Raw genomic sequence first — 25,484 nt, forward strand, 5'->3', positions numbered from 1 at the left:
ACGTATCAACTGTCGGCGAAGTAGTCAACGTAGAGCATGCAGTAGCCCTCCATTTGCTGCCTCGACTTGCACTTCCGGCGACCTGGTGCCGACCCACCACGGCGTCCAATGGCCTTCTCCACGTACAAGCCGGACAGGCAAGCTAGGATCAACATGTGCTCCTCGTCTTGGGTGCTCCTCGGCAATGCCCTCCGATAGGGGCTTAGGGTTGATGGAATCCTGCAAGCTGACACGAGACATCGGTTCACAGACAAGCGGGGAGAGCGATTTACCCAGGTTCGGGGCCCTCGATGAGGTAAAATCCTTACGTCCTGCCTGTCTGTTCTTGATTATGATGATAATGGGTTACAATGGGGTGCCGAATAGTTCAGCTGAGATCTTGTCGAGATAGCTAAGTGCTAGGGTAACCTAGGTCTCAACTTCTGTTGGCTAAGATCGCTAAGATTGATCGTGTCCCTCGATAGCCCCTCTCCTGGCCTTTATATAGGAGGCCAGGTCTCGAGAGGTCTAATCGAGTACGACTAGGTTTATAGTAGATCTTTTTCTAAACTTTCCTTGTTCGGCTTCTTCCGTGTCTTGTGCTTCAAGGAACCTTCCGTTGCACCGTCCTAGTGGGCCATCTTGCCATCGAGTACCTTCATGGGCCTCCAGCTGGATCGCATAGGGTAGAGCAACATCGGTTACCCGAAGGGTAATGCCCACATCACCGCGTACAAGCCGGACATGCAAGCTAGGATCAACATGTGCTCCTCGTCTTGGGCAGCGGCTGCCATCTCTTCTTCAAAAAGATCGACGAACATCTGCTCCTCCTCGTCATCGAAGTCCATGTCCGGCCAGGCAAATGGACGAACACCTGCTGGGAGTGTCGACGAGGCGTGACGCGAGGAGTTGCCCGACGGCGGAATATAGGCAGACGTCACGATGGACGGCGAAATATAGGCTATTGGGTGGAGGGACAACGGAGTGCAGGCAACCGGCCGGCGGATTAGCGAGGGGTGGTGCCGACAGCGACAGAGCAATGAGAGGGGAGGGGGTATTTGGGACGAGAAAGTGGTGGGTTCGCGTGTTCTCTCGCCGATAGAGCGGGCCTGTCCCCGCTTTTCTCTCGTCTAGAGTCCCCGAGCGCACCCCGGGAGACCGGGGATGGCTTGGGCTCTTCGGATGGATTAAGGGCCTTTTTAGGGAGAAAAGAGGAACCGGGGGCGCGACTGGGCTGAATAACGCCGTCCAGATGAAAAAAAAAGCATGCCGGGGGCCTAGTCGGGGAGACGGCTGGAGGTGCTCTTATTGTCATGATGCCGAGCATTCAAAAGGTGATTTAGAGGGTTGGAGCTTCAGAAACATATTTTCCGATAAATAATTTGGTATGTATGATGCAATAATCTAATTAATTCGATCAAATATCGCACAACCACGTTATTAGGTGTAGAATTTCACAAAACCACAATCAAATAAAATTTTGCGAGAAAATCGTTTTTTTGCAGTAGGTTATTTTAGAGACCAACTATGGAGGGTTAGATTGGTTTTAGACTCGCTCCACGATCGCCTCTCTCCCTTGGTCATACGTGTACCTCTACTGTAGAGTTTTTCAAAAAGGGGTCTTAATACCAATAAAAATGGGCCACAAACCTGGACATGAAGTAGAAAACCTGACACACAAGTACTTTAACAAAGAAACAATATAAACCGTGGTTAATTTAGATCAACTCAACTGATAGATCTATTGGAGTGAAAAGTCTGCATTTGGCACTCATTGGTAAGATTCGCCAATTTGGTAGAACATATCTTATCTTGAAAGGGCTATTATAATATTTATTTAGGCCGTACGTTTTCGAAATCTCTACCTAGATTTTAAAGGATACTATATAATGTATATGGATAGTACACACATATATATATACACTATAACTCGTTGAAGGGTCATTATTCATTAATGAATCACATGATATTTTTTCCACATTTAAGGTGTGTCAATTTGAAGATCCTTTTAAGGGAGATGTCTTGAAAATAAAAAGATCCAATTTTTTTAAATAACAACAAAGATAGAGCCTTATTTAATGATTGCTACTCTAAATAAATAACATAAGGAACATGACCAATATATTAACATCATTGATACATGATTAATTATGCTAACTAATAAACAATAGCAAATAGAATATTAGTTTAACAAAAGTAAACTTTTAAGAAGTATAGAATTGTGGTATAAATTGTATATATTGAATAAATATTTAGGTGACAAAACCCCAAATCCAACAAGTTTTGGTTTTAACCTAAATTAACATGTTGGCATGCCAGACATGCTACAATATATAGAGGTTAAGGGAAAAGCGAGCTTCTTGATTGACACATACATGGAAGAAACAATTTTTTTTAAAGTAGAAAAATGATCATATACGTCATATTGCTTTCCGACCTAACCAGGCTCCCCGTGACATATCTCCGGTACAAAGAGATTCCAGTGTATCATATAGGCCCCAGAATCTCAGACGACGCGGGACCTGAGAAAGTGACCGACATCTACATTTTTTTCTGTGTGAGGCTACCCGTTATATCAAGAAATTTAAGCGTTAAGAAAGTTGGTAATGTCGGCACTAAATGTAGCATGTACAAGTTTATATTTTCCAATTTTATTAAATATATAGTGACAACATTTTATTTACGAAACACGAAATCTCTCTACCTTTTTTTTAGGAAACACTAAATCTCTCTACCACATGCTGCACAGATGCATTTCCAAGGTCCATGGGCCGAAGATGCATAAAGGTATTTCGACGCCACCAGCCATAGCTAGCCCGTGTAAATTAGTAAATGGCCCACGCCTTTGTTTTGAAATCCAATGGCATTAGAGTCAGATCTTGAGAACCCACTTTCAGCCATCGCAACGAAGAGAAGAAACAAACAAAGTCAAATCCAAATCTCCGTCGATCCACGCCACTCGATCGTGAGCAAAACGCTCGTTCCAATTTTCTGGTGGTGGACTGGTAGTAGTAAGATTCTCTGGTCGTTAATCTTGTGGTACTACCACCAGTCAGTCCACAGTACCACTCAATCCTATATATCAGGTGTGATCGAGCCATGCATGGACCCATGACTCATCTATCCCTCCTCTACCCAATTTGGCCAGTTGTGTGTGCAACGTGCTGGTTCTGCTACTTCTAGTATTTTGGATCGGTCCAAAGCGTTTTCGGCCAGTATTAATTCCGCAGGTTGCAAAAAATCTCAGGTTGTTGTAACAACGACATGGCCGCCGTGGGCTCACATGGCCTGGCGGCATGGGCGGGCACACACTTATTCATGGGTATTCAGCTGAATACCCAAACCTTTTGCTAGAAAAATTCACGTAATATTCAGCCACTTAGCCCATAAGGCTATATCAGTCTAACCGTAGGCTAGCTCCAGCGACTTCAGCAAGGCTGAGACGGTGATCTGATTCAGTTGTGGAAGACGCCGACGCAGGGACCGGTTCCGGCAACATGCGTGACTCACGCTGCGTGAGCGTGAGGCTGCAGAGTGTAGACTCACACGTAGAGGCGTGGAAACCAACTAAATCAGCCAATTCCGTTTAGTGTTGAACAACTATCAATCTTTTCTACGGTGAACCCTATTTGCATTGGATTTTTTTTCGTGAATTTGAATACCCATTATCATTATCCTGTGCCTGCCCATGCCTGGCACGGACAAGCACGACGAATCACGCATGCATTTGTGTGGTGAGACCGTGAGAGCTCTCTCGATTCAAGCTATGCCTCAATACCGATCGAGGGAAATCTAGGTAACTAAGGGAACGTTTGGCTGTAAGGGACCCAAAACCAGGAACCTACTTCCCCAGCCTGAATTTTCCTGGGTGCTCGGGAACCCCAGGTTTCCCCTCAGGCTCGGGAACACCAAGGTTTGCGATTTGGACAGCGAAGGCCGAGAACGGATTGGAACGGAAGGGAACATGCAAAATTCGAAAATAAGGCCAAAATAGTACGTTTATTCACAAGAAATTCGAAAATTCAGGCAGACAAATTAATACATAAATTTCAAAGAATATTCATACCACAACAGCATAAGCATACATCAATTTTTACATCTCCAGGCAAATAATGGGACACCAAACATAAACATAATAGTAAACAGCCGCCATGACATCATCTGTTTAGAACATCATATATTTGTGTTTGACGCTAGACATAAACATAATGGCTTGCAGCTCAGAAGCCACGGACATGCTGCTAGTCCATGTCTGAAAAGGCCAAATCATCGTTTTGCAGAATTCGAATATCCTGCAAATGTTTAGAAAAGAAAAGAAAATTAGGCACCAAGAAAGAAGCTACTTGGACATGTCATTATAAAACAACTTCAGAATATAATCATGCTGAGACATTCATATGGACATCAAGAAAGAAGGCAAAGAACAGTAGTACACCACACTACAGGCTCCAGACCTTTATGTCTAAAAGAAGGCAAAGATGACTAACACCTGGCAATGTTCATGGCATTATGCACAAGATGACGAGTTCAGGCTGCTGCTGCTGCTTATACTGAACCGAGATTTAGCACAAGTAATGTCGTAGTTGTTTGCAAACCTCCCACAAGTAAAGTCACCTGTACGCTCTGGACCTTTATAGTCTACTACCTCCAATTCAAGAAATAAGGCACACTCGTTTTACGTGTTTTTTATTTGATCAAGAATTATTTTAAATATATAAAGATTGTTTGTATGAAATTAGCATCATTAGAAAGTGCTTTTCAATACGAATCCAACGATACTAATTACATATAATATAATCAAGATTGTGTTGCTCAATTTTTATGGTCAAAGTTCGTCTTGCAATACGCGTGCGCCTTAACTCTTGTAACGGAGGTAGTACCGAAGAAGCAAAGCATGCACCAGGAAATCTTCATTACATTGTAAACATGGGGCACATGCAGTTCATAATGCTGATACTGGACAACTTGTCCTGTACATGCATGCTTCCATGCATGGCAGAGCACGCAGCACTTGTACGAACAGGGCCATGCAGCAAAATAGGCCTAAACAGCGCACATAATGACCATTTTTTATTAGTAGGCCTGAATGCGACCACTGAAACACAAATAGAAGGTTGGAACACGGCCTAGGTTGGCCAAGTGCGGTAGTGTGCCTCTGCAGTATTGATAAAGAAACTCAAGATAAAATGTTGGCAAATCATCTATGTTACTGAAGAATGAGGGATTGCAAACCACGGTTGATCAAGAAACTCAAGATAAAATGTTGACTGCTGATGGAATATTAGACTGGCTGTGGTTTTTCTACAATAAGGAGCAGGCATGTTTAGTATGGTATCCATTTGGTTCTGATGCAAACAGCTGTCAGCAGGTATCAGGACAGTTATGAACTGTTTCAGAGCTATGTTGGAGTTACAGGAACAAGGAACAAGCAAATGAACAAAACCATTGGAAATATTGAGATTTTTGTTATTTATAAGATAAGTAACACATCTGGTTGGATTTCTCAATACAATTCTAAAAGGGACAACTGCCTATAGCATTTGAAAAATCTTAGGCAAGTCATTTGATAACAAATTCAGTAAGTAAGAAAGCTTTTCTAAAAGAACATGTCAATTCATGTCAATAATACAAGGATAATCGTGAAGTAAGAAAAGCTATTCTAAAACTCATGAATTCTCCATTTGACTAATTAGTTAGTACCGGCTTGGGTAACCAGACATCAGCGACTAAACGAATCTAATATCAATGTACAAGTTTGGTTCAGAAATGAGAGTACTCATTCTGGACCGTGTTAAAAGCCAACATGACACTTCACCCAGCAGTTCTGACCGAGAATGCTCGACATAACTGCACAAAACTGGATACTAACCTGACTTCACCGGTGAAAGCACCACCCTTCTTCACCCGGAAGCCCTGAGCAGCAACCTGGATCTCGGGACGCAGGCTGGCCTTGATCTCGACAACCTCTGCAGCAATAACAGTCACAAGACGATAAGCACACCTTGCAATTTCATTTGGGAGCCAACTCATGTGTGAAAAATAACTAGAAATATAATCAATCCATCAGAGCAAACAGCTGTGAACACATTTGAAGTTTAATTCACTGCTTGGCTCATAATTTTTTTCATGTTTAGACATGAACACATTATCAGAGAAAGAGGAAGCAATTGGCAGTATGCGGTCTCCACTATGAGTTGGAATCTTCTGGTGCAAAAGGTAGCTACAAATTCGAAAAGATCGTCATACTGGACTACACCTTCAACACTTTTGAAGTGTGCCAACTTATCTGAATAGTCTATCAGTAGTACTAAATACTTGGACATATATATCTAGTTACTCAAGTATACAACTCTAGAATTTATTCTCTAATAACCAATAAGCACATATATATCTAGTTACTCAAGGATACAACTCTAGAATTTTGAGATGGCGGTATATATAAAATTAATTTAAAGGTCCCAATAGTAAGCAATCTAGAAAAGATGTAATGCTGACCATGGCATAAGAAACATAGAAAAAATGGAACAAGGAGACTACCCTAAGCCTGGAAGTAATCTCAAACGGATGTAATCCTGGGTTCCAATAGTAAGCAATAATCTCGAACATCACAATGTTGGTAACCTTCTTCTTTTGCTTTCCCTTGCTCCACCTCTGCAGCAACCAGACGAACCCAATGTTATCATCGATAGTTACAGGTATATCTTTAATAGTACCTCCTCAAACTATTATAACTTGTACAGAACCAAAGTACAGGTATATCTTTAATAGTACCTCCTCAAACTATTATAACTTGTAGAGGACTCTAAGTTAGTCAAGTTAGTGTTTCATTTGTTTGACATGATTTTTATCCAGCAAAACTGATATTTAAATTAAGGCAACATAAAACTTACATCAAGCAGTACCAGACAAAATGGATTGGTATTAAATAACAAGACCACATTTAGTTGAATAACTTGGGCCAAACAAACTTATATATGTATTGTTTCTTCTTTAACTTTTTATTTACTAATTAAAGACAATGGCAAAATTTGCGGTGGTTTAGCTCATGGGTTCAAATCATCACCCTCCCTATCAAAGAGATACATTCAATGGGGCTCTAAACCCACCACAACAATACAAGGTTAAATAATACGCAGCCAAAAACAAGTCTCACATACCGACACAAGACACATAGAGAAGGGGAATGATGTTGTGCTCACCATGCTTTGATAAAGTCATGAGCAAGAAACCCCTCCCATAGCAAAGCTTCTGGATTTGGAGCAAGAAAGTTCATCAGTGCAAATAGGAGCTGGAACCCTAGGTTTTTGTAGTTCGTCTGAGCAAAAAAGGAAAAGGAAGAGGTGAAGGGGATTACCGTGATCACCGGGCCACCATCGTCGTCGCCGGAGCGGAGAAGAGCTCAAGGGTGGGCCAATGCGATAGGGGAGGGGGCGATGCGGCCGGGGAGGGGGCGATGCGGTATGGGAGAGGCTTGGGGAGGGGGCGGTGCTGCCGGGGATGGGACGATGCAGCAGGGAGGAGCTTGCTCCAATCGCCGGATGTAGGGATCCGCCTCCGTCGCAAGAGCCAGACCCATCGCCCCTAGCGTCGCCGCCTCCGTCGCGAGAGCCAGATGCGGAAGCCGTTCCCCACCTCTTCACTAGTGGAACCCTCTCCCCGGGTTGGACGCCGATTGGACGCGAAATGATTGACTCGCGGGCATCCAAATGGCTAGATGGACTTACCCGGGTCAATTCGGCCCAGGGTTTTTTCGGCCGGGGAAAACCAGAGGAACCCGAGGGGAAAGCTGGTAACCAAATGAGCTCTAAGTGTCACAGAGATGTGACAATTATTTTAGAACGGAGGTAATAGGTTTCTGATTGTCTGCTGCAGCATAGCTTGCAACAAGTTTTGGTTGGGTTTCTTCTCAACTCGCACATGCGCACGCGCGAGCCTCTTGTAAAATGAAGTTGGGAGCTGGAGCTCCTTAACTCAAAAGAAGAAATTAATCTAACTTTTACTGGTACTCTACAAGACTGTTGATTTAACCTTGAGCCAGAAGTTTCAACGTTGACCATCGGTCCAAGTGCGGCGAGCATGCATGGAAGAAAGAAAGACAAAAAACGATCGGCCAGAGCTGTGGCAGGCAGGATCGATCAGCGACTTCAAATTTGCACGCACGCATGAAAACCAACCAAACCAATGCTAGTCCTAGCACGTCCGTCCGGACCGGTCAATGCATTCCTCGAGCGTTGACCGTCGCAGACGACCGCATGAATCAAACGGTGAATCAAACGGCTACTTCCTCATATGTAAGTCTGTAACGTTGATTCTTCAACGAGTGAAGCGAACCGTGAGCTAATCTTATTCAGTTTAGGATATACCGTATAAACGTGTGGCTCCACAACGGTATCATGTCCAGATCGCTAATTTCCCGAGCATTTCGGCCTGTCAGTTGTCTCGGCCTCTCGGGCACGCTTCTGTGACAAAAGAACGTGTCCCGATCTCTCAATCTTTCCATCTGCGGTGGGTAATCAACATGCGGTAAATCCTTCATTATCCAAACACTGACTCCTAATGTTATCGTGCCACATCAACATCTCTCTAATTGTCAGATCCATGCTAATCTGTTATCTATCTATCTATCTATCTATCTATCTATCTATCTATCTATCTATCTATCTATCTATCTATATTTATTCTATTCCCTCCGTCCACTAATAAATGTCTGATGGTTCGTCTAAATTCGAATGTATCTATGCACTAAAGTGTGTCTAGATACATCTAAATTTAGACAATTTTTTGACATCAAAAGATGGACAGAGCAATATACATGTCTAACAGAGCCACCACATTTTGTTGAGAAACACAGTACAAACGTAGACGTTCACATACACGCGCATACACTCACCCCTATGAACGCACACACGCACACCCTAACCCTATGAGCAGCTCTGGAAGACTGAGTCGGTGGATTGGATCTTGAAATTGACGAAGTCACCACAAACGTCTCGTCATCGACGGAAACATCGCCTCCCACTAAATGAATATTTCACCTTTATAAGACACACAGATGTCAAACCTGAGGTTTGAACTCTTGTGGGCCGGAGGTACAACCACCCTCCTAACCACCCAGTCTTAGGTTGGTTCTTAGAGAGCCACCACATTAATCCACATAAATAGAATTATTTTAGCTGTTCGATCTGTAATTTGACGGCTAAAATTTAAAGTTTTACGTAGCACACATAGACTCATAATTAATGTTTTGGACATATCAAATCTGTCACGTTAGTCACCCAAAGAATTACGATACATGCACCTCCAACACGTTCAGTCAAAAAATCCAACATGTTCCGAATCCAAATTGCCGGAACTACTCAAAGCGCTACACAACTCCAACACTATATTTTCTAATTCAAATTGCCAGCTCCATGCCGCGAACACATCATAAATAAACTTTCCTCTGCATGGCATCAGCTCCACACCACGAACACAGGAAAAATTCCGAAAATGTATAAAACAAAACTTAGAAAATCAGTAATTATCTATGCGATTTCCTATTTTGAACAATATGGGTTTGATTTCTCTAGTCTCTTTTGGTTTTTTTTTTTTTGAGAATCAGCTGCGATTTTATTGCATCAACGAAACATCCAAATCAAGAGAGTTTACAATATTCGCCGGTGGATCACCCAACCACACCCTAGACGTTTTATTCTCGCAGCCTACTTTCGCTAAATCATGCGCGGTTCCATTAGCTGTCCGTGTAACAGCAACCACAGAGGAATTACTGAAGCCTAGCAGAAGCTCCTTGATTTCCTCCACAAGTGGACCATGAAATGATCGGTCCTTCTCCTCTTTCCGCAGCTTGGCCATAACCCCTGTAGAGTCCGTTTCCAGGATCACCTTCGACGCTTGTATCTCCTTCGCCAGCATCAGGCCTCGTCTACACGCCAGAAGCTCCGCCCTCTCCGCATCAGCAACATGGGTAAAAAAATGGCATGCTCCCGCGATGAAGCTACCATGGTGGTCTCTGATAACCACACCTCCCCCTCCGTTGCCTTCGCTTTGCCGGTACGCTCCATCAGTGTTCACCTTGACCCAGCTCGCTTCTGGAGCTCTCCACTGATGTCTACGTTCCCCCTCCTTTCCTGTAGACAGTGTTGGGCCTCCAAGAGCAGAGGTTTGTAGAACAGCAGCAAGTTTTCCCTTAAGTGGATCACCCAAGGTTTATCGAACTCAGGGAGGAAGAGGTCAAAGATATCCCTCTCATGCAACCCTGCAACCACAAAGCAAGAAGTCTCTTGTGTCCCCAACACACCTAATAGGTGCACTAGTTCGGCGAAGAGATAGTGAAATACAGGTGGTATGAATATATATGAGCAGTAGCAACGGTGCCAGAAAATAGCTTGCTGGCGTGTAGTTGATGGTGGTAGTATTGCAGCAGTAGTAACGCAGTAAAACAGTAAACAAACAGCGATAGCAGTATTTAGGAACAAGGCCTAGGGATTACACTTTCACTAGTGGACACTCTCAACATTGATCACATAACAGAATAGATAAATGCATACTCTACACTCTTGTTGGATGATGAACGCATTGCGTAGGATTACACGAACCCTCAATGCTGGAGTTAACAAGCTCCACAATTACTGTTCATATTTTAGTAACCTTGTAGTGTAAGATAGATCAACAGATTAAACCAAGTACTAACATAGCATGCATACTGTCACCTTCATGCATATGTAGGAGGAATAGATCACATCAATATTATCATAGCAATAGTTAACTTCGCAATCTACAAGAGATCATGATCATAGCATAAACCAAGTACTAACACGGTGCACACACTGTCACCTTTACACACGTGCAGGAGGAATAAAACTACTTTAATAACATTGCTAGAGTAACACATAGATAAATTGTGATACAAACTCATATGAATCTCAATCATGTAAAGCAGCTCATGAGATTATTGTATTGAGGTACATGGGAGAGAGATGAACCACATAGCTACAGCGGAGCCCTCAGCCTTGGGGGTGGATTACTCCCTATCATGGAGGCAGCGATGGCGGTGAAGATGGCGGTGAAGACGGCAGTGGAGATGGCTCCGGGAGCAATTCCCCGTCCCGGCAGGGTGCCGGAACAGAGACTTCTGTCCCCCGAATTGGAGTTTCGCGATGGCGGCGGCGTCACAGTAACTTTTCTGGAGTTTCGTCGAACGTATCAGGGTTTTCGCGACGGAGGCTTTAAATAGGCGAAGAGGCGGCGCAGGAGGGCTAAAGGGGTGGCCACACCATATGGCGGCGCGGCCAGGGCCTGGGCCGCGCCGGCCTATGGTCTGGGGGCCCAGTGCCCCCCCTCTGGTCCTTCTCGTGTGTTCTGGATGCTTCCGGTGAAAATAGGAACCTGGGCGTTGATTTCGTCCGATTCCGAGAATATTTCGTTACTAGGATTTCTGAAATCAAAAACAGCAGAAAACAGGAACTGGCACTTCGGCATCTTGTTAATAGGTTAGTTCCAGAAAATGCACGAATATGACATAAAGTGTGCATAAAACATGTAGATAACATCAATAATGTGGCATGGAACATAAGAAATTATCGATACGTCGGAGACGTATCAGCATCCCCAAGCTTAGTTACGCTCGTCCAGAGCAGGTAAAACGATAACAAAGATAATTTCTGGAGTGACATGCCATCATAACCTTGATCATACTATTTGTAAAGCATATGTAGCGAATGCAGCGATCAAAACAATGTATATGACATGAGTAAACAAGTGAATCATATAGCAAAGACTTTTCATGAATAGCACTTCAAGACAAGCATCAATAAGTCTTGCATAAGAGTTAACTCATAAAGCAATAATTCAAAGTAAAGGTATTGAAGCCACATAAAAGAAGATTAAGTTTCAGCGGTTGCTTTCAACTTGTAACATGTATATCTCATGGATAATTGTCAACATAGAGTAATATAACAAGTGCAATATGCAAATATGTAGGAATCAATGCACAGTTCACACAAGAGTTTGCTTCTTGAGGTGGAGAGAAATAGGTGAACTGACTCAACATAAAGTAAAAGAAAGGCCCTTCGCAGAGGGAAGCAGGGATTAAATCATGTGCTAGAGCTTTTTAAGTTTTGAAATCATATAGATCATAAAAGTAAAGTTTTGAGAGGTGTTTGTTGTTGTCAACGAATGGTAATGGGTACTCTAACTACCTCGCCAACCAGACTTTCAAGAGCGGCTCCCATGAAGGACGTTATCTCTACCAGCAAGGTAGATCATCCCTCTTCTCTTTTGTTTACACATGTACTTTAGTTTTTGTTTATTTATGGGTGACACTCCTCCCAACCTTTGCTTACACAAGCCATGGCTAACCGAATCCTCGGGTGCCTACCATCAATCTCATACCATGGAGGAGTGTCTATTTGCAAAATTAAGTTGCTTTGCTGATGAATCAGAGCAAAACATGTGAAGAGAATTATTAATGCAAGTTGTAATTAATTGGGGCTGGGAACCCCATTGCCAGCTCTTTTTGCAAAATTATTGGATAAGCGGATGTGCCACTAGTCCATTATGAAAGTCTGTCAAAAGTAAATGACAAGGTTGAAAGATAAACACCACATACTTCCTCATGAGCTATAAAACATTAACACAAATTGAGAAGCATTTTGAAGGTTTAAAGGTAGCACATGAAGTATTTACTTGGAATGGCAGAAAATACCATGTAGTAGGTAGGTATGGTGGACACAAATGGCATAGTGGTTGGCTCAAGGATTTTGGATGCATGAGAAGTATTCCCTCTCGATACAAGGTTTAGGCTAGCAAGGCTTATTTGAAACAAACACAAGGATGAACCGGTGCAGCAAAACTTACATAAAAGACATATTGAAAACATTATAAGACTCTACACCGTCTTCCTTGTTGTTCAAACTCAATACTAGAAATTATCTAGACCTTAGAGAGACCAATTATGCAAACCAAATTTTAGCATGCTCTATGTATTTCTTCATTAATAGGTGCAAAGTATATGATGCAAGAGCTTAAACATGAGCACAACAATTGCCAAGTATCACATTACCCAAGACATTATAGCAATTACTACATGTATCATTTTCCAATTCCAACCATATAACAATTTAACGAAGAGAAAACTTCGCCATGAATATTATGAGTAGAAACTAAGGACATACTTGTCCATATGCTACAGCGGAGCGTGTCTCTCTCCCACACAAGCATGATGTAATCCAATTTATTCAAACACAAACAAAAACAAAAATAAACAGACGCTCCAAGTAAAGTACATAAGATGTGACTGAATAAAAATATAGTTTCAAGGGAGGAACCTGATAATGTTGTCGATGAAGAAGGGGATGCCTTGGGCATCCCCAAGCTTAGACGCTTGAGTCTTCTTGATATATGCAGGGGTGAACCACGGGGGCATCCCCAAGCTTAGAGCTTTCACTCTTCTTGATCATAGTATATCATCCTCCTCTCTTGACCCTTGAAAACTTCCTTCACACCAAACTCGAAACAAACTCATTAGAGGGTTAGTGCATAATCAAAAACTCACATGTTCAGAGGTGACACAATCATTCTTAACACTTCTGGACATTGCCCAAAGCTACTGGAAGGTAATGGAACAAAGAAATCCACCCAACACAGCGAAAGAAGCAATGCGAAATAAAAGGCAGAATCTGTCAAAACAGAACAGTCCGTAAATACGAATTTTAAAATGGCACCAGACTTGCTCAGATGAAAATGCTCAAATTGAATGAAAGTTGCGTACTTATCTGAGGATCACTCACGTAAATTGGCATAATTTTCTGAGTTACCTACAGAGCATTTTGCCCAGATCCGTGACAGCAAAGAAAACAGTTTCTGCGCAGTAATCCAAATCTAGTATTGACTTTACTATCAAAGACTTTACTTGGCACAACAAAACACAAAACTAAGATAAGGAGAGGTTGCTACAGTAGTAAACAACTTCCAAGACACAAATATAAAACAAAGTACTGTAGCAAAATAACACATGGGTTATCTCCCAAGAAGTTCTTTCTTTCTAGCCATTAAGATGGGCTCAGCAGTTTTAATGATGCACTCGCAAGAAATAGTATTTGAAGCAAAAGAGAGCATCAAGAGGCAAATTCAAAACACATTTAAGTTTAACATGCTTCCTATGCATAGGAATCTTGTAAATAAACAAGTTCATGAATAGCAAAGTAACAACCATAGGAAGATAGAACAAGTGTAGCTTCAAAAATTTCAGCACATAGAGAGGTGTTTTAGTAACATGAAAATTTCTACAACCATATTTTCCTCTCTCATAATAACTTTCAGTAGTGTCATGAGCAAACTCAACAATATAACTATCACATAAAGCATTCTTATCATGAGTCTCATGCATAAAATTATTACTCTCCACATAAGCATAATCAATTTTATTAGTTGTAGTGGGAGCAAATTCAACAAAGTAGCTATCATATATAGGAGGTATATTGTAATCATAATCAAATTTATCCTCCATAACAGGTGGTACCAAAAGACTACTATCATTATAATCATCATAAATAGGAGGTAGAGTATCATCAAAGTAAATTTTCTCCTCAATGCTTGCGGGACTAAAAAGATCATGCTCATCAAAACCAGCTTCCCCAAGCTTAGAATTTTCCATATCATTAGCAACAATGGTGTTCAAAGTGTTCATATTAATATGTTCCATGGGTTTTTTAATTTTCGGATCAAACCATCCATGTCTTAAATCAGGAAATAGAGTAAAAAGCTCATTGTTGTCCATTATGCCAAACTAGTGTAAACAAGAAACAAAAAGATGCAATTGCAGGATCTAAAGGAAATAGCTTCGAGTACTTACAACGGCGGAAAATAGCTTGGTAGCCGAGGTCCGGAGTGTGAGTACCTTTTACCTTTCCTTCCCGGCAACGGCGCCAGAAAAGTGCTTGATGTCTACGTTCCCCCTCCTTTCCTGTAGACAGTGTTGGGCCTCCAAGAGCAGAGGTTTGTAGAACAGCAGCAAGTTTTCCCTTAAGTGGATCACCCAAGGTTTATCGAACTCAGGGAGGAAGAGGTCAAAGATATCCCTCTCATGCAACCCTGCAACCACAAAGCAAGAAGTCTCTTGTGTCCCCAACACACCTAATAGGTGCACTAGTTCGGCGAAGAGATAGTGAAATACAGGTGGTATGAATATATATGAGCAGTAGCAACGGTGCCAGAAAATAGCTTGCTGGCGTGTAGTTGATGGTGGTAGTATTGCAGCAGTAGTAACGCAGTAAAACAGTAAACAAGCAGCGATAGCAGTATTTAGGAACAAGGCTTAGGGATTACACTTTCACTAGTGGACACTCTCAACATTGATCACATAACAGAATAGATAAATGCATACTCTACACTCTTGTTGGATGATGAACGCATTGCGTAGGATTACACGAACCCTCAATGCCGGAGTTAACAAGCTCCACAATTACTGTTCATATTTTAGTAACCTTGTAGTGTAAGATAGATCAACAGATTAAACCAAGTACTAACATAGCATGCACACTGTCACCTTCATGCATATGTAGGAGGAATAGATCACATCAATATTATCATAGCAATAGTTAACTTTGCAATCTACAAGAGATCATGATCATAGCATAAACCAAGTACTAACACGGTGCACACACTGTCACCTTTACACACGTGCAGGAGGAATAAAACTACTTTAATAACATTGCTAGAGTAACACATAGATAAATTGTGATACAAACTCATATGAATCTCAATCATGTAAAGCAGCTCATGAGATTATTGTATTGAGGTACATGGGAGAGAGATGAACCACATAGCTACAGCGGAGCCCTCAGCCTCGGGGGTGGATTACTCCCTCCTCATCATGGAGGCAGCGATGGCGGTGAAGATGGCGGTGAAGACGGCAGTGGAGATGGCTCCGGGAGCAATTCCCCGTCCCGGCAGGGTGCCGGAACAGAGACTTCTGTCCCCCGAATTGGAGTTTCGCGATGGCGGCGGCGTCACAGTAACTTTTCTGGAGTTTCGTCGAACGTATCAGGGTTTTCGCGACGGAGGCTTTAAATAGGCGAAGAGGCGGCGCAGGAGGGCTAAAGGGGTGGCCACACCATATGGCGGCGCGGCCAGGGCCTGGGCCGCGCCGGCCTATGGTCTGGGGGCCCAGTGCCCCCCCTCTGGTCCTTCTCGTGTGTTCTGGATGCTTCCGGTGAAAATAGGAACCTGGGCGTTGATTTCGTCCGATTCCGAGAATATTTCGTTACTAGGATTTCTGAAATCAAAAACAGCAGAAAACAGGAACTGGCACTTCGGCATCTTGTTAATAGGTTAGTTCCAGAAAATGCACGAATATGACATAAAGTGTGCATAAAACATGTAGATAACATCAATAATGTGGCATGGAACATAAGAAATTATCGATACGTCGGAGACGTATCATCCACCGTTCCACCACTCTGGTCGTTGGGCGCGGTGCGACAGCCTTAAGGTTTCTCCATTCCTCCACAGCAGCTACGACTTTCTGAACAATTTGTCCCGGATCCTGTATCCGTTGTACTTCCCTCGCATCATTCCGAGCCAGCCAGAGGTTATATATCAGATTGAACGCCCAGGCCATCTGATCATCATTCACTTTTCCAATCCAATCTAGTATCCAACCCTTCAGTTCAGCATGGCAGACCAAAGTTTTTGGTGGAGGCTCCCAACGATGGCCTACTCGCTCAGCCAGCAACGCCCACGCCTGCGCCGAGTGAGGGCAGGTCCAGAACCGGTGTATCAAGCTTTCAGTTCTGCCGCATACTAGACAGACCACGCCGTCTTTAATCTTCCTATGACTAAGCTCGGATCCCACCGCTAGACCATTCTCAATCAGCCGCCACATGTGCACCTTAATCTTCCCTGGAACTTGCGCCGCCCATAAGGCAAGCCAACCCTTGTGCTTCTCCACCGAACTTGAGGATTCAGCAGCTCCACTTCGGTCTCTTTTCCTCTGAACAGCCAGGTGATATGCAGACTTCACGGAGAAGATACCATTCTTCGTATGATTCCATGCCACAAAGTCATGTGAATTCGGTTTACCAACCGGGGTGCGAAGAATATCTGCAACATCCAGGTCAAAGAAATGTTGCTTGACCATTTCTTCATTCCACTCGCCCCCTTCCTCTGAAATAAAATCGCTCAGCTTGTCCGGGCAACTCTCCTCCCGTCGTCCCAGTGGACGCTTCGCCCCAACTCTTGGTATCCAATTGTCCTTACTGACCGAAATAGATGAGCCATCACCTATCCTCCAGATAATTCCCTCCTTCAATAATTGCCTCCCCTGTATAATTCCACGCCAGGTATATGATGCTCGTTTGGGACAGCTTGCTGTCAAGAACTCCCCATCTTTGAAATACCTGGCTTTAAGCACTCGTGCACACAAAGAGGCCGGTTGCGTGATCATCCTCCATCCCTGTTTTGCAAGGAACGCTTGGTTGAAACACATAAAATCTCGAAAACCCAAGCCTCCTTGTTCCTTTCTCTTGCACATCCTTTCCCAGCTAACCCAATGCACTTTCTTTTGGTTGTTCGTGTCACCCCACCAAAAATTTGAGGAAATGGAACTCAGTTGTGTGCAAAGCTTCTTAGACAACATGAAACAACTCATAGTATAGGCAGGAACAGCTTGCAAAATCGATTTTACTAAGATCCCTTTTCCTTCCTTCGACAATCCTTGGCCTTTTAGGCCCTTTACCTTTCCCCACGTCCTCTCCCGCAGGTGCTTAAAACAGCCTTCCTTGGATCTCCCTACAACAGTTGGCAAGCCCAAGTACTTCTCCGATAGAGCTTCCGCCGCAATCCCCATAATTTCCTTCAGACTTTCTTTGACCTCCTCCTTACATCCTTTACCAAAAAACATAGAAGATTTCTGGAGATTTACTTTTTGTCCTGAACTAACTTCATAGTCCTGCAGAATTCGCCTCAGAGTTTGCATGCTAGTAGTGGTTGCCTCCAGAAACACGACGCTGTCGTCGGCAAACAGGAGATGGGTAATATGCGGGCCACTAACACCAAACTGAACTCCTCTCAGAAGGTTCTCATGTTGTGCTTGTTTTAGCAGCGCCGAAAACCCCTCAACGCAGAACAAGAATAAGTAGGGCGAGATCGGATCCCCTTGCCTTAGTCCTCGGGTCGGGACAAACCCATCCGAAAGTCCCCCATTTAGCTTGACCCTAAACCTCACCGAGGTGATGCAGGTCATGACCATTCTGATCCATTCATGAGAAAACCCCAGCTTCTGCATCATCTTCTCCAGAAATATCCACTCTACCCGATCATACGCTTTGACCATATCTAATTTTACCGCGCACAGCGGCGTCTTCCGTTTCCTCGTCCGAATGGCCTGAGTACACTCATAAGCTATAAACACATTGTCCGTGATTAGTCTGCCAGGGACAAACGCGCTCTGTTCCTCCGAAATAAGAATTGGGAGAATCCTCTTCAAGCGGTTCGCCAACACTTTCGACGCAATTTTATATAGCACATTGCACAGGCTAATGGGACGGAATTGGACCAGCGATTCCGGCGAATTTACCTTCGGTATTAGGACAAGGACTGTATCATTGAAGTCGGGAGGACATTCTTCACCCGCCAGAAACTCCTTGACCGCAGAAACCACGGCCTCTTTGACGTCCGCCCAGTGGCATTGGAAGAAAAGGGCAGGAAGCCCATCAGGTCCCGGAGACTTTGTTGGACCCATTTGAAATAAAGCTGCCTCTATTTCTTTGTCCGATACCACAGCCGTCAAAGATTGATTCATCTGTTCAGTGACAAAGCCAGGAATCTGATCTAAAATACGATCCATCTCAGATGATCCTTCAGACCTGTATAAGTCGGCATAGAAGGCCTATGCCATTCTCCGCATTCCTTAATCAGTATCACAACGACTACCGTCAGGACGTTTCAGAAATTTAACTGTATTCTTTCTACGCCTGTGCGTTGCTCTATTCTGAAAATATCTAGTGTTCCGATCACCCTCCTTGAGCCAGTCTTGCCTTGAACGCTGCTTGTACATTACTTCCTCTGTCTCATACATCTCATGGAGACGATGCTCCATGTTCCGAACCTCCGGTGAGGGATCGGCGACAATAGCATGCATCTTAGCGTCTTCAAGTGCCTCCTTCAACCTTCTAATCTCTTGCCGAACAGAGCCAAATGTGTTATAGCTCCAGGCCTTCATGGTCTTAGAAACTTCCTGTAGCCGGAGCCACAGACCCCTAATTCCTCCACCATGGCTGCCAGTGAATTGCCACGCCTCCCTCACCATAGAATCATACTCTGCGTGCCTTGTCCACATCTCCTCGTACATAAATCCCCTTGGTTGCAAGCAAGGCCGGCTGTCCGGCTCAGCAGCAACTTTGATAAGTAAAGCCATATGATCAGACTCCTCCGTGATCAGGTGTTTTACACGCGTTAGGGGAAACATGGTAATAAAGTCATCATTTGCTGTAGCACGATCTAGTCTAGCCTGTACATTAGCTTGACCCTCTCGTTTGTTGTCCCAAGTAAAAGGGTAGCCTGAGAAGCCCAAATCAGCAAGACGGCAGTCCATCAAGCAATCTCAGAATTTTGCCATTTGCGATTCATTACGTGGATTCGCTCCCCGCTGTTCATCTTGACGAAGAATTTCATTAAAGTCTCCCGCGCACAGCCAGGGGAGGTTATCCTGTGCTCTAAGGTACCTTAACACTTCCCATGTCTTGGTCCTTAGCTCAGTTCGCGGTTCGCCGTATATACCAGTGAATCTCCACACCCCAGCCTCTGTTTAGATTTCAGCATCGATGTAGTACTGACACCAGGGCCGGACCGCTACCTCCACTCCATCTCGCCACCATAAGGCCAGACCCCCCCTTTTCCTTTTCCCTCCACACACACTCCATGCCGAAATCCCAAGCTCCATTGTAATTTCTTCATGATTTGCTTCTTTTGCTTTGTCTCGGACAGGAAAACCACCGCTGGGTTGTATGACCTAGCCAGGTCTCTGAGTTCGCCCACTGCCGCGTCCAACCCCAGTCCGCGACAGTTTAGGCTCAAAATATTCATTGGCCTCGGCGGCCCTGCCCTGCAGGGTCCGCCGCTGGATTCTTTGGGTCTTCAAGTCTGTCAAAAACGGAGTTTGTACGTTGCCTTTTTCCTGCTGACTCCGACGTTCCTTCCCCTACGACTCTAACCTCCACTGGCAGCCACACTTGCTTCGGTCCCCTTTTTTTGCTCCCCATGCCCAGTGGCACAGAGGAGGTATTCGTGGCAGCCCCAGCAGCTCGTGGCCTGCGCGTAAAGGTACCACTTCTCAAATTGTTCTTCCTTGGAGGTGATTTCTCCGTCGAGAAGTTTAAGTGATCAACTCGGCCTCTTCTATCCTCCTTATCTCGCCCTTCCTTCTCCCTTTCCCACCGAGCTTTGTCCGGGCTAGTCACTTCAGCCCCGTCCCTCCTTTGTTCAAACCCACCAGTGCGGGAAGAACCCGAATAGGAATAATCCCGATGATAGTTTCTTCTCGGGGGGATGTCACGGACATAAGCACCAGTTTCCCTAAAAGAAGATTCAGTCCACCCCGACTTGCTCCCAAAGCTCCCTGAAGAAAAGGACTGTCTTGATGGAGTAGTATGTGGTCTCTTCTGCTTCCTCGGTTCAGCCCGGAGCCACTCCCCCCACTGCTTAACTTCTTCTCCTTCAGCAGAGCACCTACCCTCTGGATGCACAAGACGACCGCAATCAAAGCAGAAGTGGGGGACCTTCTCATATTTTAAATCAAACCATCTGCCTTCCTCATCCTCTGATTCTCTCACACACACCCCACGCAGTAGAGGTTGATCCACTCTAACAGCAACACGAATTCTCAAATCTTCTCCCCATGCCATCCCTTCATCATCAACATCTGCTGCTATATATTTGCCAATCCAATTGCCAAACAGCTCCCCATACACGCGATTCATCATATCCATTGGGAGGTCTAAAACCCTAGCCCATATATCCATAGTATCAAAGACCATATCAGAAGGGCGGACAGAGCCATCATAGTCCTTTATTAGGATAGCGTTGAAATCAAACTGCCATGGCCCGTTCTTCTTTACGTGCTTCCAGTCTCCCTCTGAACTGAATCTTACAACAAACCTGTTATCGCCTAGATCTTTGTACTGTGCCGGACCATGGAGACCCCATGCCCGCTCCATCGCCCTCTCAAGCGCACCAATCACCAGCTTCCGCGGCGAACATACCTTGCCAACAACCGCCCATCTAGGACGTGGGACGCTCGAAGCTTCAATACCCTTAATCACCAGCCCATTGGCTTCCTTGTCGGTGAGCAGCAGATCACCGAGTTTTGCCGACAACCCAGCCGCCAGGTCCTCCGATCCAACCTTAGCCGGGGAACGAGACGTTGGTCTTCCAGATCCGCCGCCTCCCTTCGCCAGCCCGACTGGGGACGTCATGCCGCGCCTCGTTCCAGTACCCTCCGTCGCCGGGACACAGGCGCACACGATCACCCGAAGCGCAGAGAGAGAACTCGCCGTCGAGGACTCCCGCCGCCGCCGAAAACCCCACCACCCACGAAGGAAACCCTAGTGTCTATCGCGATCGCCTCCCGATCGCCCTAGCGGAACTTCTCTCGTGGTGGACCCGCACATCGTTAGCAGGGCAAGATTTGTTTCAGGATTTGAGCGCTTGGTCTCTTTTGGTTGAGCTCCTATTATTGTCTCCCTATGTACAAACGTGCATACGCATTTTTTAAAAAGTAACATTGTATTAGCTCCCATCTAGTTGTTGCTCCGTATATAGCACATATATGTGTACGGGAGTTGTAGATTAGAAAATATTATCATCTGTTATTTTTACCAATCTGCAATATATACCAAAAATACTTTACGGATGTTTAATAGAGCCACCACGTCAATCCACATTATTAGAATTGATTAGTTATTAATCTGTAACTTTAATGGTCAAGATTTTTAAAAGTTACGTAAAATATAGCACTGCATGTTTTATGAACATACACGATGTGACATCCTATGTCAAATACCCTTTTACATGTCATATATAAAAAGACCAGTGAGTGTTGTAGCCAATCGCATTTGGTTTCACAAGGAAACATCTCAATGTGGAAGTCCATGTTTTCTATTACAAGCAGAATCTGTGTTAAAGCCCAGTTGCGTGCCAACAAAGAAAACATAACGTGTAAGAGTGTTCTAGCTAGCCAATCCCAACAAATTCTCAGGAAAAGGAAACTCAAATGTGCGTTCAAACAACTCCCAAGATAATCTTGGAAATGGATAAAAATGGAAAACAGTACATACGAGAATTCCCGCAATTTTCTTTTACCTTAGATTTTTTTAGGACGGCTCAAATTGAACGACTCTAGTTGGATTGACAAGTGTAGTTGCAGACTTAAATTTACTTCACACGAAGAAATATCTCATGATGACGTGCACAGTACATATTCTTCTATAAGAAAAACAGACAAAACTAAAATGGCTATAAAAAATAAACCAGCGATTCAAACATTTGTCAAAGAAGCGAGTCAGTGATTCAACCGCTTCCCAAAAACACCCGGTTGTATATACTATAGCAACACCAACTCTTTTTCTTCCTTCTACAAGAAAAAATATATATATATTCACTACCCTATCAAGGTACATCAGGGAAATATTTTTGGTCGTGTCACAAAAAATATATAAATTATCTATAAGTTTAGATGCTTCAGGGTGAAATAATAAATTGTTGTCATAAAGATTGTTTCATAGTGATTATTTTTTTATTTCCTCGAAATAAAATCATGTACATAATTTCATAGCTAAGCTTTTAGGAAGATATGCATATCTAAAAATCGTGTACTTTTCACTGACTAAGGAGGTAAACAGGATGAAAAGCATTTGTAAAAAAATGAAAATAAATACTAAACAATTTCAAAGTATTAAAAGTGATGCCCTCGCATTTGCAAGGGCCTCTGTGCTAGTTGAAAAAAAAAACAGGAAGACATAAGCCTCAAACGTCGCTACTGATTTTTCTAAAAAGGGCCCCATATGTTGATGCATATAACCCTATGCCTTACCTCCACCATGATACCACACGTATATTACGGTAAAAGGCACAAAAAAATATAAAATATACAACTCCTTTACAAAGCCTTAAAAAAACTTTGCATGTGTGCCGATAATGGTGAGTCCAACCTTGGGTCGATCTCGCGATTTCATCCACCACGTTATATATATACCTCGATGGCCTCTTTGGATCTCAAAAAGAAGCAATATGGAAAACACATGATTCAGATGCTAGGTACTATGCATGCATTCTTACGGGATTTCAAAGCATATGAATTTTGCTAAAAGTCCCCTTGCACTACTGCAGAATATGCTATCAGTGACAGGCTCAAAACACCCATTAGTGACATGCACAACGCCTGCCACTAATGACTAGTCACTGGTATGAGGTTACTAGTGACAGGCAAAGTGCCTGTCACTAGTATGTGTATACTAGTGACAGGAAAAAGAGATGCATGTCACTGGTTGTGATCGTCGGTAATAAAAAAAAGTGTCTTCCATGAATATTACAGATAGAACAATAAGATATTAGAAAATGTATTTTCCACGAATATTTCAGATAGCCATAGACTAATGAAGGATTATTTCTTCATTAGTTATGTAGCAAGCAGTTTTAACAAACAACACCCCATGGTACATGTGTTATATCTAGCACAGTTGGGAGGTGCAGCCGAATCGCCCATCCCGTTTAGCTTACGTACGTGTATCTAGCACAGTGGAGAACCGTCGAGAGGAAATAAAAGAAGACGAAGGAAACTTGCCTTGATACATCTAACACGTACGAGTGTATTAAACATCTTTTTTCCCTTCTTTTTCTCACGCTCCCGTCCCAAGCTTTCCGAGAACTCAGCCACGTCTGATACGAGGCGTCCTCAAAAATAGTTACAGTAGCTAACTTGCCCAAAAAATACAAGTCTAATGACAAGCATTTACAAACGCCTGTCACTAAAACATTTGTCCTTTCAATCGGTCTCTAGAAAGACTGCCAGTGACAGTCTCTTCTATACGCCTGTCACTAGTGTTTGTACTAGTGACATGCATAATTTTGCCAGTCACTAAACGCCTGGAGGCTATAAGCATCTCTGCAGTAGTGGATGGTGCTAGAAAACAAAAGCAAAGACTTAAAAAAAATTTGGACAAGAAAGATAGAATGAAAGTGCATTAGACTATTCAATATGTATTCCTCCAGTGTCCTTTTGGTTGTCTCATTTGGCCTACACATATATTCCTTACAACTTACCTCGCCCAACTTATCACACATTAATATGTTTGGGATTAGTTGAACGGGATCGATAAAATAATGTAACAATAGAATTTTACATATGAGTTCCAATTTTATGCTAGTCGATTTGGAATTGTATAAATAATATTGTTTTAAACAAGACATGAGCTTTCAATTTCTTATAGGTTATCAATATGACCATGCATTGGATTCAGTTATGATCCTAGCTGCTCCCGTTGGATCAGCAGGAGCTTATGGTCTCTAGATGCACCCGTCCGGGAATGGTGGCACACGATGTTAACCTGGGTGTTTGGAGGTCCACTAATAAAATACATAATGCATAGGTGTTATATGTTTGATCTTTTTCCTAGTCATTTAATGTATCAACCATATGTGATTCTTAAGTAGTAACATTTCTTGAGCTGGACGTTGTAATCAAGATGGATGTGTGCATAGATTAATGCATATGCCAAGCTCTAAGTCCCGTTTTCAGAAAAAGGCGTCTTAAAAGAAAAATAAAATGAGGGTGAGCTCGTGTTAAGATTCCTATGGAATAAATGCATGGTAATAGATTCCAACAAATATTATGACCCTACGACAATCCAAACGGTTTCATAGGAAAACATCAATGGATTAGAATCATCCAAAATTCATATGAAATTGCTCAACCAAAGATGCCATTTTTTGATGTAGTACACAATACAACATTAATTCACAACACATACCATATATGCGTGTTTTTCGCATTGAGTTGTTGACTTCCACTTCAGAGAGTAACTACCCACCAACAAGCAGTGGCGGACGCAGAAAAATAAAGGGTGGGCACATTCCATTTTTCTGCAATAGAGCTTATGAAATATAATAATACCAAATAAATATTCCATATGTTACAAAATGTTGACAAACAAAATTTTCCAACGGAGGAAGTTGCAATAGTGACAAATACTTTATAGATGACAACCTTCTAGGAAAAAATTGGAAGTTAGTGATGGATTTGTTTTGGCAATAAATAGTGATGAATTTTGTTTAGTATCTATGTAACAATAACATTGGGCTTTAATAGAGAACAATGAAATAGCATGTGTTTTTTTCCAACAAACTTGACCCATGTGTGTTTATCCAACAAAAATCACCAATTCTAGACACCAACACCAAAACAACGTACATAAGCTATTTACTCAGCACCTCAACGTTGGATTGCACGGTGC

General features: G+C 43.1%; 1 protein-coding gene across 1 annotated transcript in view; it reads right to left on the minus strand.

Annotated features, from left to right (window-relative positions):
* The window catches only part of LOC139832615 (uncharacterized), a 56,615-nt gene extending 37,045 nt beyond the window's left edge, over window positions 1-19,570 (minus strand). Inside the window, exons 1-6 of the mRNA XM_071822408.1 lie at window positions 18,910-19,570; window positions 18,554-18,807; window positions 17,714-18,361; window positions 16,538-17,299; window positions 6,542-6,630; window positions 5,849-6,022 (exon numbers count right to left, since the gene is read on the minus strand). Coding sequence (XP_071678509.1) covers window positions 5,849-6,022; window positions 6,542-6,630; window positions 16,538-17,299; window positions 17,714-18,361; window positions 18,554-18,807; window positions 18,910-19,570 — 2,588 coding nt within the window. The remainder of the gene's footprint in view (window positions 1-5,848; window positions 6,023-6,541; window positions 6,631-16,537; window positions 17,300-17,713; window positions 18,362-18,553; window positions 18,808-18,909) is intronic.
* Window positions 19,571-25,484: the final 5,914 nt, after the last annotated feature.

Source organism: Lolium perenne, chromosome 6 (genome assembly GCF_019359855.2).
Source record: "Lolium perenne isolate Kyuss_39 chromosome 6, Kyuss_2.0, whole genome shotgun sequence".
NCBI classification, from domain to species: domain Eukaryota; kingdom Viridiplantae; phylum Streptophyta; class Magnoliopsida; order Poales; family Poaceae; genus Lolium; species Lolium perenne.